Here is a 15,234-nt window from a genome sequence, read left to right as displayed (position 1 = left end):
GATTATATGTTTATCGTTACATTTTCAAAAGTTTAATAACTGCAATAATAGTTTTTCTTGTCGGCTATAGGTATAAATAAACCCATTTTCAATAGTAACTACATATTACCATTGAATAAGCAATCATAGGTACTTATTCAATGATATTACCGATATAGAGGTCATTATTCAAAGCTAATAGTTCATACTATAGGCAACACACAGTGCACCGCACAATAATGACTGGGGAAGTTTGAATAAATCTGAATATAAAATATCATTTCATTGAATAATTGTTTATTCATTTGAATATTCAAAGGATTATCTTCAAAGCTGTAGTTATTGTAGCATTGAATTTATAACTATCAATTCAATGATTGTAGTAGCGTTTATAAATAATGGCTGTAGTTCCATTGAACTGAAAACTATTCAAAGAACTAAGTGCAGGAAATTAGAATGCAGCAGATTTCTTTCACACAAGAAAAGTTGATGCGACGACATCTACTGCAAGCTCGCGAGGGTAATAATGTAGAATCCTGCATTTATGGACATTGGCAAACAGCGCAGTATTATTTACGACAGATGTCCTAACAATGCATTTAATTTTGCAGTGGGTATTGAAACTCCATTCAGTCCTACTTCTACATTTTTCATATAACAGCACCTACAAAATGGAGACACATATTGGAAATGTTTGAGGAAATTAAACAATTTATTATTACCTGCTACACTAGTCATTTTGCATATAACAATGCACAAAGAGTTATTTACAAAATAAACTGTTCAAACTAACATAGACCACGAACGACAAACAGAGATGGACGAACAGAAAGTCCAAATGACCAAGATTTAGTCAATTAGTCCCTGACCAATGACCATTATCACTGAAAACAGAATTTGAGAATTCGAAACCGTTTGTGTACAAAGACGTACGGACGGACGGACGAGTAGAGAACCTCTAAAATCATGAACGAGCTCTGGGCCGCTCAGTAATCAGGGCGATTAACAGACAATATTGGTTCCAATATTTCTGTATCAATATTGTACCTATACTTAAAAACTATGCTATTATGGAAATGGTCCATGGTCGTATGTATGTTACAACTAAACGTTCTAATCGCTCTATATGAGTACTCTCTTTTGACTATGACCTACTCAGTAGATATGTTTCGTGCTCGTCCATTTTACCTGGTTTTCCCATGAAAAGTAGAACAATTGTTTACCCCGTCCCCTCCTCCCCCATTTTCCCCAATTTTCAAAAATTGAGATGGCAGCATTAAAGGAATGCGTATGCAAAATCTGAGACAAATTTTGTTCCACATAAAAGTTACGTACTTATCATTCAACGCTTGTAGTAAAAAGCTGTATATTTGTGCCAGTCGGACATTCCTCTTCTCTGCCGATCTTGGTTCATTTTGTTTCAAAATCAATACAGATAAATTACCCTATGACGCTCGGTCACTAAGAATGCAATTTAACTATTATAATCCTTTGTTACGGGGGCGTTGAGCTAAATGTAGCCCGGGACCTGGGTAGAGGTAGGCTTAACTGTCAACTTATGACAATCAGATAGAAGGATAAGGGGATGAACTACCACCGGGAAGTAATCTTACAACTCGTAACGAAGAAAGACTTAACTGGTAGTCGTAGTCCGGATGGAAGGGTAGTAACGGACACAGGCTACTTGTCGAAAATCTCCTTTATTCTTGTAATGTGGCCATTTTAAACAATTTGTCTTTTAATAAAATATTGACAGCGCTGGCTACTAACAATTTGGAGATTAAATATTGTTTAAACAAAGACAATCCTCTAAGAGCAGTTCAAAACCGCAGTAGTGGGTTCGGACGAACGAACAGACGGACAAAATGCAAACATTTTTTAATTCTTAAAGACGCGAATAAAAGGGAGAGTATTTACTAAAAATATAGTGCGAATTAGTTTTGGGGAAGATTTTGGGATGCATTCGAGTTTTGACTGCCAGCGTCATCGATGTGTACTCTAAAAATTAGAGTTGTTAATTAATTCCCGTCTTGATCACAGTAAATCCAACAGTATTACGTAATTCCTGGTAAAATTTAGAAAAGATCTAGGTACGTTTTGGAATTCCGTTGTTATTAGTGCGGCACGCTTAATAACATTTGAACTAGATTTGATCAATTGTCGTCGCGGCCGGTATTGGTCTTTGAAACGTAAAATATAACAACGGGAGTTTTATTACTTATCATTACAAGACTAAAATCTGTGAAGTAAATAAATTCTAACGCATCAGTTTTATCCACGCAGAAAGAAACACATTCCAGGCAGCCAGGCGTGATGAAGAACAAACTAAAAAAAACGCGTCAGTATATCTGCGTTATAGCAAACTAACCATTTGTAAATCAATTCCTCAATAAAGTACGTCGACATTGTAAAGAAACAAGATACGAAAAATCGCATACGATTTTCAATAGAGGAATTTTTTGACGCTCAGCGAGGAACAGATGTACGGACAGAACCATCACATAAGAGGAATTTCTTTCGAAATATTCCCCCAAAAAGGGTTAAACTTTGTTGGAACTCGTAACCCTAAAATTAGTAAGTGTAAATGTGGGCCCAGTTGCAGTGCGGCAAATTTCTCCTTTGCCGAAACTAAATTAATCTAGCGAAACTCAGTACCTAATTTTAGAAGGTCGCTTGCTTGTACCATTGAATTGGACACCAGAGGAGTGAACCCTTCGTGAAAACTTCCTTTCGAGGACAGTCGTATCCGTGGTCATTAATAGAAAAAAATGTATCCGTTAGAGAGGTTTCTTGATACAACTTATACGTCATCGTCGATGTACGTATAGGGTGTTCCTACATCGTTATTGTATCCTCAGCATTCGTTACCTTGCGCGGTACTGTAATATTTACTGATCCATGTCAAATAAAGGGGTTGTATATCTTTAAGAGAAATCCATAAATTTGAGAGACTTAAAACACTTAATAAGGAGAATTTTGATTTGTAGTTTCTTTTATTATTATTTGTTCTCGGGGTGGTCCCATTCGGTTCCTGCACCGCGACCTTTTGGTCTATTGTGCTCCCCAGTATTCTCTACCCCTCAAGAATACCTGTATCTTTAATAAAGTCCAGGATTTTGGTAGGGTGAATCTTCGCTACCTCTTCTTGTGTAATCTTCTCGTTTCCAAGTAGGCGTTCTCTTGCCTTTGTGTATGCTTCACATAGGCAGATAACGTGGTGTGGTGTTTCACTTTCCTCACCACAGCCCCTGCATAGAGGGCTGTCAGTCAGTCCCATGTTGTGCAGGTGCTTGTTCAAACAACAATGGCCTGTGGCCATCTCTGTTGCAAGTTTGATCTTCATCCTACTTAACTTTAAGATGGATGATGCTAGCCCCTCGTTTGGGGTTTCCAGAAAGATCTTGGAGTGACTCTGTCCCGGAATTTCCGACCAATGTCTGCAATGCTCTTTTGTGAGTTTCGCTTGTATCTCCTTTTTGGCTGTGTTATATGTAATCCCACAGGCCGGTTCGGGTCCTACGAGTGGTATCGCGCTTGCCGCTCTCGCAAGTTCGTCAGCGACCTGGTTTCCTGCGATTCCCGCGTGCCCAGGTGCCCACACTAGCGTTACTGTATTAAGTCTGCCTAGTGCGTTTAGCACTTCAGTGCATTCAAGGACTAGTCCTGAATCTACTACATATGAGTTTAATGCTGCAATCGCTGCTTTGCTGTCTGTAACTATAAAGATTTTCTTTCTGTTAAAGTTCTCTTTTAATAGTCGAGAAGCTGCAGTCAAGATTGCATATACTTCAGCCTGAAGCACGGTTGCTTTTTGTCCTAGGCTTACAGAGATTCTGCAGCCCTGTCCATTGCTTCCGTACACTCCACAGCCAGTGCCCTCCTTAGTTTTCGAGCCATCTGTGTAATATACGATTCCATTCAGTTTTATCTTACTGGAATTGTCCTCCCAGTCGGATCGAGTGGGGATTGCCGTCTTAAACAGTTTTGTGAGACAAACTGTTTTGGTTATTCTCTCGGATATCATACCGAGGGTTTTATGCCTGGAGATTTCATCAAAGATGAGCGAGTGTCCCACCCTTGACGATCTCTCCTCGCCATTGACTCTCAGCCGGTATGCCCCTCTGAGCGCCTCCGCCCTAACTACTAGGTGTAGTGGCGGTAAGTTCGAGAGAGTCTCCATAGCTGCAGTAGTGGTCGTTCTCATTGCCCCCGTAATTCCAAGGCAAGCTCTGCGCTGCACCTTGGTAAGTGCCTGTATGTTCTTCTGGGTGAAGGTCTTATGCCACTACACCAGTGACGCATACGTAATGACTGGTTTAATCATTTTAGTGTATATCCAGTGGGTCATCTTTGGCGATAGGCCCCACTTGCTTCCGAACGCTCGCCTACAGGCCCACAGGGACTTTGTGGCTTTGTTCGCTATTTTCTCCAGATGTGATTTGAAGGTAAGCCCTTGGTCTAACGTGACGCCCAAGTATTTCCCTTCTCTCACTAACTGTAGCTTGGTGCCGTACATTGCTATATCCTTTAGCTTTGTCGGCCCTTTTCTACGTGAGAAGAGAATGAGGTTTGTTTTTGTTGGATTAACAGACAAGCCCTCTTCTCTACACCACTTTTCCACCAGAGTCAAAACTCCCTGCATCACTGCTGACACGGTCTCCTCAAATCTTCCGCGTACCACAATCACTATGTCATCAGCATATGCAACTGTAGTATATCCCGTCTCACTTAATCTCCTCAGAAGTCCGTCCACCACTAAACACCACAGCAGAGGAGAAAGAACTCCCCCCTGCGGGCATCCTCGAGCGGCCCGGACCACTACCGAGTCGTTGTTAAGCGAGGCTGTAATATTCCTATGTTTTAGCATGGTATGTATCCATCTACTAATGGTAGTGTGTACTCCCTTGCTTTCTATAGCCATGTTGATCGATTCTAGACTGGTGTTATCAAACGCCCCCTCTATGTCTAAAAACGCCCCTAGAGCCACCTCATTACTAGCTATCGCTCTTTCAGCTGCATCCACAACTCTGTGGATAGCCAGTTCACAGGATTTTCCTGGTTGATAGGCACATTGGTGTTTGCTAATGGGTTCGGACCCCAGTACCTCATCCCTTATGTGTCTATCAATAAGTTTCTCTAACAACTTTAGGAGAAATGACGTTAGACTGATGGGTCTAAACGACTTAGCCTGGGCGTAGGAGTCTCGCCCAGGTTTGGGTATGAATACGACTTTTACGTCCCTCCACGCCATAGGTATGTAACCTAGGGCAATACTTGCCCTTAGTAAAATACAAGTAGTTTCTTAAAAAGACTGTTGGAGGTTGAAACCGTTTCTGTATTGTATGTATTGAAGGAAAACCCCCACTCGAATTATTGGATTTGATACTGAGCCAAATTTAATTTTACATATAAAGTTAATTTGTTCCGATTTCAATAAAGAGAACTTTCAATTTAATGGACCTAATTATTGTTTAGGTGAAGAGTGTATATGTCGTGTAGTCTTTTAGTGAAATCCGTCATTTCACGAAAAGATTAGTAATTTTGTGAAATTTTGGGACAGTGTGCTTTCTGGAGTTAAGGGTTTGAGTTCCCCTTTCGCTACGAGATCGATCTGGAAGGAGATGGAAAACTACCACACACATCAAATTGTCAGCGTTTCACGAAATACATAGACTTTTCGTGAAATGACGGATTTCACTACGGCATATACAAATTTGTAATCACCGACATTCTTGTAGTTTTCATTGACATTCTCGTCTACTTGCTGGCTTTTTGTGTCTATTTTTCATTTACTTGGTGGGGTTCTCTGTCGGTTTCTACACCAAACCATTCACCTAGACCTTTAAATGTGTCAAAAATGTTAGTAACCGCGTATTCTTTGACAAAGGATTTATTTAATTGGCTAAGAAACGACGGTGATGGTAAACCAGAAGTAGTAAAAAATAACTCTTCTTAGAAGCGATCTAGTTTACCCTTCTCCTATGAACATTTACTTACCAATATTGAACGGTCTTTCCCATACAATTTAACCTAAGCTCTTAAATTTTCTAGATTAGCCTATGAACTTTTTCATAAGAATCTTTTCGGTTTTTGAATGTGGGGGAAGAACGCCAAAAGGGCACCCAATGAATTTCATAAATGAAACAGGATAAGTAACCATCTGCACTACGTGTGTGTTGCTTCCCACTTGCGCAAAATGACTATATGTCGATGAAACGCTGCCGTTTTTAAATGGAAATTTTTCTCATTAACTAAACATTCTCGCATATTTCGAATTCGACCTTGGGTAATATTAATTCAGAATTGATATGATCATGTGGTTACCATCTAATAAATTAATTAACCTGAAAATACTTCCTGTTTTCATGTGATTGTGAACTTACAATGCATTATATTATGTAATTTACGTATGCTTATTAATTTATTATACAATAGGTACAGCGTAAGAGAAAAAATTGTGAAAGAATAATTCAAAATTTGTTATTCGAATAAACCCTTGTAAAACTGTAACGGAATACGTAAAAGAAAGAAGCCACAACGAAAAAGCTTAAACTGGAGGAATAATAGTGGTACAGACGGATGAAATGCTGACAATAACTTTCATTACCTTTTGGAAAATGCGCTAAAAAATTAAATACGCATACATTTTTGATTATAGCTCTGATTTTATTACAAAAATACCCAAGGAAAAGGATGCTATTACGCCCTTTCTTGGTTATTTTATTTATGTACACTCTCCTCTTCCAGGCAGGTAATTATTTTCGTAATAACAAAGATTTTATGTTTACAAGTGTCCACTGAAGCCATGCCCTGTTTTTTTTTTGTTAAAGCTACAGAGTCTAGCATGGATATCTAAATTTGAAAGAAAAAAATTGGAGGATTGGCACTTTGGCAGTGTCTTTTTGAAATCAAAAACCTCGACTTCATGCAAAAATTATGAAAGCATGTTCAATAGAGATCCAAGATCGTAAAATAGCACATACAATCCAGTTTTGGGGGCTTATCTTCAAAAAGTAAACCGGGTTTGTAAAGGAGCACGTCCTATGTCTCGAAAACATATTAAAAATGGGATTATTACAGTAATTGCATTCTTATACATATCAATCCCGTGATAAATGCGGACAGTGAAAATAAAATGTGAATGTCGCGTTGGGGAGGGGGCGGCGATATTTTGATAATATTAAAGAATTCTGCACTGAAAATATCTTGGCAATAACTTGCACATTCTTGCATCCGATAAGAAGCACATAATAATAAATCGATCACTACGTCATGACGGAATTTTAATCGGAAATGCGGTTTTCAAATCACATTCAATCAGAGTTCCGTGGATAGAAGGTCCCCTACTCGTGCAGTAGGTACATTAAAAAAACTGTATCACTGTGCCGACATTCCACAATTTTATTATTGATTGTTATTTCTCGTTAAAAACTCTTATCAATTTTCTGGATATTAATAATATTAATAAAATCGTGTTAATTGTTCGACACATCGTCGTTTGCGTAGTTGCCATGTAATGGGGTTTATTATATCGAGGCATTGTTAAAAGTAGTGTAACGTGATTATTAAATTATTGAACACATAATTAAAAATTAATGTTTATCAACAAATTTTAATTGCAAAATGCAATCAAAACTACGTTTTTGTTGGATACGTAAGCAATTTCAATTGGTAACCTTCGCAGGAGCGTATTGTTGTTAAATGAAAAGTTTCCTGTTGAAGTTTTTTAAATAAATCTAACAGTATACTTGGCAACCGGAGGACTCTATAATTTTTGGGTAGTTTATTACTAGTGCAGACAGGCAAGTCGATTTAAACTTAAGGGTGCAGTGTCTGTGTCAGTATCTTCGTGACTGGACTTGGTTCTTAGTGCTGCTGGTGAGCAAGAAGATGTTTGTATTACTTATAATATCTGTTTTGGGGAGAGGTGAGTAAAAATACACGCATCAGTTCTTTTTTAGAATTAGTATAAGTAGACCTAGGCGAAACAATCTTTGAATTAAAGTGCTTCTGTATTTTTGGGTTTAGCGGTGAGTGTCAATTACGAAATTAAGTAATACATTCTTATTTGAATTTTTGAGGTTTTTAATTTTTAGTGATATCTATTTGCAACAAAAAGTTGATGATTTACGTTTTTAATAAGTAAATTAATGTCATTCAATGGCTTTTATTGAGGATGTACGATACCAAAGTCTCCACCTTTTCTTAAGAGCTTAAAGTCATAAAAGTGAAGAAGGTCCTTTCATAAACAGGATTTATTACTGAATTTGTACAACATCTGGTAGCATTGTTAACTTCTTAAAGAATATTGTTACAGTGTGACTAGCTGTAAATGGTTTCCATTTTTACTATCTCGTTTTGTATCTCATGGGTAAACGAACGAGATTGACGTTTTAAAAGGGGGCAATTGCCAAAAACATTTGGACTGATTTGAAAACTGATTATTAGAGAAAAATTTAGAACATGCTGAATACTTTTTTCTTGTCACTAATTTGATTAGGCGTCCAGGTATAGTGACTATACCTTTCAATTCTAAAGCGCAAGTTTGTGCGGTAGGTACGGATATTACGAAAACAGCAAAATGTTACATAAAGGATTGATTTTAGTGGTAATAATGTAACTAATTGGCTAGTATTCAACATGGTATGACCGAAACAAATTAGATTCGAATAAGGTAAGTAAATTATATTTTAGATCCGTTGTACTTTAACCAACTATTTTGTCATCAACATATTTTGAAGGTACTTTGTAATAATCAACAAATTAATTAGATAAAGTAGAATGAGGGGAACTAACAAATTATCACGATATGGCAATATTGCGGGATCGAGCTGTCCTGGAAGTGTGTGGACTTTTTCTTTGGGGACCAATATGCCATGTCCCAATTTTTCAGTAGGGCTAGGAATATTCCTACAATCAAACTAATAGAACGAAAAGACACTAGAAATCATATTGTTTGAAAAATGCTCTTTGACTATTAGTTAAATCTCTAAATACAAACAGGTTAACCTTTGCTACAAAATTACAAAATATAGGGAATGAAATATGAAATAATTAGACAGCGATGAAATAACACTTCTTCACTTCACTTTTATTTAGTTTTTTTTGTGGTAGTGTTTTGACTATTTTTGATAAGAGTGACTGCACTGCAGAAAACTCCTCCTCAACACATTTTCATGTACATAACTTTTTATTGATTGACCCTTGTTGACCGGCTTATATGTATAATGAAATAGATAAATTCCGCTGGTGGTTCAGACCCCCAAATGTCTTAATCCGCCATTCCCCCCCTAGGCCCTTCGATAATAAATGGAACAATTTTCAGCGTACTCACGTTCGTAGAAAGATAATAGCATAACAATTTGCGACACTCCGCTCTAGAGATATGAGGAATTATTACCAATCACGATAAAAGGTCGAGGAGCAGGGCTGTGGTTGGTGGTACAAAACAGTTCCTTTCGCCGAGACCATTATTTAATATACCATGACAGATCAATATAAGTTAATTAAAAAAATTCTTTACACTAAGATTCTACTGACACTTTTCTTCAAGGTTCACCCTGTGCCGAGCTTTTACCGTGTGGGTGGATGCCGGCGTTTCTCGTGGGTCCAAAATGTTTCGTTGAAATGGGGATGAATAGATGAACTATAAAGGTTTTTTTCTGGAAGTCAATACCTTTCAAACTGTTGAGGAGTGAAATTGTCAATTTTTCAACCAAAAAACGACGTTCTTAAACGAATTTTCGCGAATAACACAAAGTATTTTACTGAAAATATCATTCTTAGTATATAGGGTGATCCTAAATATGATGTCCATACGGAAGAGGATAATTCTTTGGCTTATTTTATGTCTAAAAGGCCATATAAACGTAGGTCCATCAAACGCTTCGTTACTGGTCTACAGGGTGTTATAATTTCACCCTACACTTTAAATTTAAACGTTTAATTTTAACATAATGTGCAAACACAAGATACAGTCCCATCATGAGAACTGCCAAAAATAATAAAAACAAGAGATTATCCAATAAAACCAGGGCCAACAGGGTCATATTAAACTGAATTAACAAAATTGATTTTTTATCTGACCGTTTACCAGCGGCAGACCAAAAAAGTTTAGGGGTTTTGAAAATGGAATATAACCTCTGAAATCACTCTGCAGATTCTTAGTACCATTAACAATGACCAATGATGTAAGCCCTTTAACGTAATTTATCTTCCAAATTTGACATAAATATCTCAAAAACCGGAAGATATAAAAAAAACTTTAAAAGTGTAAAATTATAACACCCTGTAGATCGGTAACTAAGCGTTTACGGACGTATGTTTATGTGAACTTTTAGTCATACAATAAGCCAAACAATTAGCCCCATCTGTATGTACAACATTTCTTTTTAATTAACAATTGAAATCCTCAATTGTTTTGTGGCCGGATGTATAGGGGTGCATTCTCCATGACCGGATTTAACTTGAGGTGAATTTACGCCTACTACGCAATACGCAGAGCACAGTGTCAATGCAATCCTTTGGGTTCCAACTTTCCTGATCGTGAATTTTCATTTGGGCGAATTCCTGGAGATAATGTAGTAAAGTGTAGTAAGTGTAGACCGGAATACTCCCTATTCCGGTCTACACTTTACTACACTTTGATCTTAGCCATAGGCCAAGGTGGGTGCGAATTTTCTAAGGGCAAATATTTCGATGGCAAATCTTTGCGCTAAGAAATTTCCGGTGGCAGCGAATTCTTAGGGCCGGAACTTTTCAGGGCGAATTTTCCATGGGATGAATATTCCGAATTTTCCGTGGCGAATCTTTCTAGAACCACATTTATAGTGATCATATCCATCCATTGTGAATTAGGGAGAAAATTGAAATTGCAGACGCCGGCCAACCAACCAACCAAGTTTTGTATTGTTATAGTTAACTTTATTACACTTTCAAATCAATTCTTGGATCCCTTTGATGTTATCATTTCGATTGTATGTCGATCTTCAATTTACGTTTGCTAAATTGACGCCAATGGGAACAGCAAAATATTTTTTCTTTGAATACAACATGATCACAGGGTATTATGTAAATTAAGTGAAACATCCTGTGTTTACTCATTAAAAATGAAGAATGCAAGTACGACTACCTAATTAAGCAAGTAAAATCTTGTATTGCAAATCTTCAAATTGTGAAAGATGTATAATTGTAACTTTTTGGTAATAGAACTATACAAACAATGGTGCGATAATTCGGATTTTAAACTATTTAAATTTCAGTTAAGATACTTAGGTCTCAAGACAACATCACAATATCATGATAAAGTGTATAGTTCTAGTTCTAAATGTGATTGATTTTGTCAGTAAGTACAAGTTTAGCTTAGCCTTCATGCAGTTAGCGAATTTAAAATTTGTCACACGTAGAAATTTAACAATGTTAATTATAATGATCGTAGTAATTTTTTTGTACAGTTTTATCAAAGTTTGATCCAAATCGCATGCTAATTCCATTAAATGTGGTCGGTTTGTAGGTGGCAAGATAATCTGATGCAATGAGTATATGGTAATAAAATATTTTGGTTGTACGTAATCGTCACAAAATTTTTAATGAGTGCGATCAAAGACCCCAATCGCATTTCCTAATGGAACGGATTAGATTAGTAGGTGGTATTAAACGAGCGGAAAATAAAAACAGTTTTTTAGTTTAAAAAGTAATTTAGACAGTAGGGAATACTCAATTGTAATTAAACATTTCTCTGAAATTTGCAAGGAAATTATTTATGTTGTAATCTGCTAAGGAGTTTAGTACGGCAGTAAAAATGGTTCTCACTCCTCTAAATCCGTATTTATGGTCCAACTTCGATATAAAAAAGTAATCGAATTGTTTTTTAATTGCAGATGTATCGCAAATTTTATTTATTTTTAGGTACTAAACTACCAAGTTCTTTTATTTTTTAATTTGATTTAATTAATTAAATCCAATAAAAGAATAATCGCGATCAATGAAACCCGAAGAACTTTTTTTTCCAGTAGGCAGCAAATTCCGCAATGAAATAAAAAATTTAATGATGCCATTTCGAAAATGTAATGATCAAAACATTCTCTGATCACCAACACATAATGTTGAAGTCAGTAAAGTAATCCAGCTAAATAAATTCTAGTGTTCATTCCTTAATTTGTTAATTTGATTATTAATTTTAATGTATATTGTCCCTGTCCCTACCTCGATTCTGATGTACCTACCTACTAAATTGACATCTCTATTTGTTATTAACCGAATTGCATGAAATACAATATGGGCATAGCTCTAACCATTATAATACGCAATTCCAAAAGATGAGTCTAATCGATTCAACATTCAGAGTGCACTTTTCGCATCTCGACCATTTATATAGACTGAATTGTAAACTTTTTTATTTATAAAGGTATTTGAATGAAATTTGATACATATGCATTTGGAATTAAAGGAAATGTAACGCCAGTTTCAAAATTTTGGTTGCATGCGCACTGCCAACTTTATTATTTATGCAGGCGTTTCCTATATTTGTTTACCTACACTTTTATTATTAAGAAAAAAAAATATAAATTAATATTTGTCTTTTTGCAGTGTTAGCCGATCCCAATGTGGACATCACAACAGAAACGGTCGCATCTCAAATCGACTCAACCGTTTCATCGGGCTTTTCCAACTTTACTGAGGGAATAACATCTACAAATGATGGACAGACACAACGGAGTGGCCTGGACGGCAACTTATCGCTCGCGAATACATCCCAGGATAGCGTGGAATACCCAAACGATAATCCTTTCGGCAAGAACGAAACAACTGAACAAAATACACCCGAAGTGTATCAAAACGATGAAAAAGCAGAACTCAACAATGACGATGAGCTTCATAAATCAACTGATGGTACCACCACAACAGAAGAGGAAGGTGAACACATAGACTGGCTCGATAACGGAAACGACGAATTTACGACTGATTCTGAACTACCAGGTGAAAATTTCAATGATACAGTAGATGGCACATTCAATGGCTCGGATAATGAAACCGCTGAAGGCGTTTTCGACAATAGTGATAATACAGACGGTCCATTTGATGGCATAGACGAGAGTTTATTCAATACCTCAAACAACGAGACAGCAGACGACATATTCAACAATTCACATACTGCGACAGCTGAAGATGTATTTAATAAGCTGAATCATGACATCTTCAACGACACCTTTAACATTCCAACTAACGAAACTTCTTCACCGTCAAGCACAAATCTATCAGGAATTTTGCAAGCGTGGCTCTCCGAACGGGCGAATGTAACGAGCGAACCGTATCCAATGCCTGTCACCAAACCGTACTTGGGACCCATCGGAGACGGGTCCTTATTTTTAGGTGCGCTGACCAACGGCCAAGGAGACGTATGCATCTCGCTCAACATCTCCATGCAACCCGTCTTGAACGTAAGTTCGATGTTTCGGTCGACATTAATTAACCACGAATCTTAGGGCACACCTCTTCAACTTTCGCACTCCCATGGAAGTACAGAGAGTTACGCAATGAATAACGGAAGCATTGCGTTCCACGCAACCGATAACGATAAAGCCTACAATGTCACAACCGAATTTCTTATCCATTGTTACGAAAAATCGTGCGGCGTTGAGTTGGTCAGTGTTGACGTACGCAATTCCACAAACCGACAAGGTAATCTCGGACTCCCAAACTCCAAACCTTATCGGTTTTAATTTCAGCTGTGGTCCTTCACACCGATCTGTCCATCAGCGTAAACTTGGGAACCACCTTCGAAGATATCAGTAAAAGAACGCTAAACGTGACGGATGAGATCCAATTAGAAATTAGTTACATTTCGGTTTTCGTTTCTGAAAATTGCGGTAAACTTTTAACCGCAGGTTTGTGCAAACTAAAAAATGACTTGCATTGAAATTTTTATATTTTAGGAAACTTTTTTGTACGCCATTACGTGGAGATCACATGTGGAGTGGGAGTTTTAGTAATAGCCGCGTGCCTCACCTTCTTTATTCTTAGGAAAATTCAAAGAAGAAAGAAGAATAGTTTTGATACTATGATGTAGTTAAATTTAATGAAGGTTATTTATTCATTTTTGTATAGTTTTATGAGAACTTTTCAAAATAATTCCGTTTTACTTGTCTTTTTGCTTCTCCAAAAGGACGGAATTTTTTTAAATAAATTACCAGTAGGAAGAAATGGCGGTTAGTATTGGTATGTGCACATAACGTATCCGAAATGACGTATTCTAGGTAAAATACGCATCCCCTAAATATTAATTTCCGAAAAACTAACAAAAAAACATAAAAAGGCGTTCGATTTCTAAAATTAAACCCTCCTTGCACTAATTGCACAGGGTCTCACTTTATCTTATTCTTTGATTCCACTAGCAAGCATACAAATCTACCTTCTGGTTCAGATGTTTTGTTTGTAGGGTTCGTTCCATTATCCTTCAGGTTCTTCTCGCCTTCTCCTTGTCTTTTGCGAACACTAGTTTTTTTCGGATCTAGCGAATCCCTCAGATGTTGCCTCCTCTCCTCTCTTAGTTGCAATATTACACTACATCGGGTTTAGCCAAAAGGATCGGCTGCTTCTAGAATCATTTACATCAGATAGAAGTCAAAGGGTATTTATAGACGGAAAAACATCACAATCCCTGGCACTTACTAGAGGAGTTCCACAAGGATCTATATTAGGGCCGCTGCTTTACACAGTTTATACCTCCCAGTTTCATAAGGTAATTCGTTTTTGCAAAAGTCACTTTTTTGCTGACGACACGCAACTACTGACTTCTTTTTCTCCTAATCAAATGGCAGATGTGAACACATTCATTAATGAAGATCTGGAAAGTTTGCTTTCAACATCAAATGATCACGGCCTACAAATAAACCCGAAAAAATCAATGGCCATAGTATTTGGTTCCGAGCGCAATAGGACTAACGCTATGAATAATTTGCAGTTAATATTGGGTGGGGCTAGGTTAACTTTTACAGATAAAGTAAACAGTTTGGGTATCATTATAGATCACAAACTTAGATTCACGAGTTACGTAACCCATATGCTGCAAAAGAGTTACAGTGCTCTCAAGCTAATTTACTGACATCGTCACATTCTTGGACAAAACCTCAAGAAAATTTTATGTGAGTCACTAGTACTATCGCATCTTAATTACGGTGATGTATTATATGCTCCTTGCTTAACCGTGTTTGACATTAAAAGACTGCAGAAGGTTCAAAACTCCTGCTTACGTTT

At 37.1% G+C, this 15,234-nt stretch overlaps 2 protein-coding genes across 2 annotated transcripts; one reads left to right on the top strand and one right to left on the bottom strand.

The window, feature by feature from the left end:
- Positions 1-3,052: 3,052 nt before the first annotated feature.
- LOC116169197 lies at positions 3,053-4,183 on the bottom strand. The gene has a single exon (XM_031485227.1). The coding sequence runs from the start codon at positions 4,181-4,183 to the stop codon at positions 3,053-3,055; it is 1,131 nt and encodes a 376-aa protein (XP_031341087.1).
- Positions 4,184-7,321: 3,138 nt separating this feature from the next.
- LOC116168651 lies at positions 7,322-14,801 on the top strand. Its single transcript, XM_031484586.1, has 5 exons — positions 7,322-7,906; positions 12,568-13,418; positions 13,464-13,659; positions 13,707-13,865; positions 13,914-14,801. Exons 1-5 carry the CDS (start codon positions 7,870-7,872, stop codon positions 14,045-14,047), a joined length of 1,377 nt encoding a protein of 458 aa, XP_031340446.1. The 5' UTR covers positions 7,322-7,869; the 3' UTR covers positions 14,048-14,801.
- The last annotated feature ends 433 nt before the right edge of the window (positions 14,802-15,234 follow it).

This window comes from Photinus pyralis, unplaced genomic scaffold (genome assembly GCF_008802855.1).
Source record: "Photinus pyralis isolate 1611_PpyrPB1 unplaced genomic scaffold, Ppyr1.3 Ppyr1.4_LG4, whole genome shotgun sequence".
Taxonomy (NCBI): Eukaryota; Metazoa; Arthropoda; class Insecta; order Coleoptera; family Lampyridae; genus Photinus; species Photinus pyralis.
The sequence above is the reverse complement of the archived record's forward strand: the minus strand, read 5'-3'. Positions and strand labels throughout refer to the sequence as shown.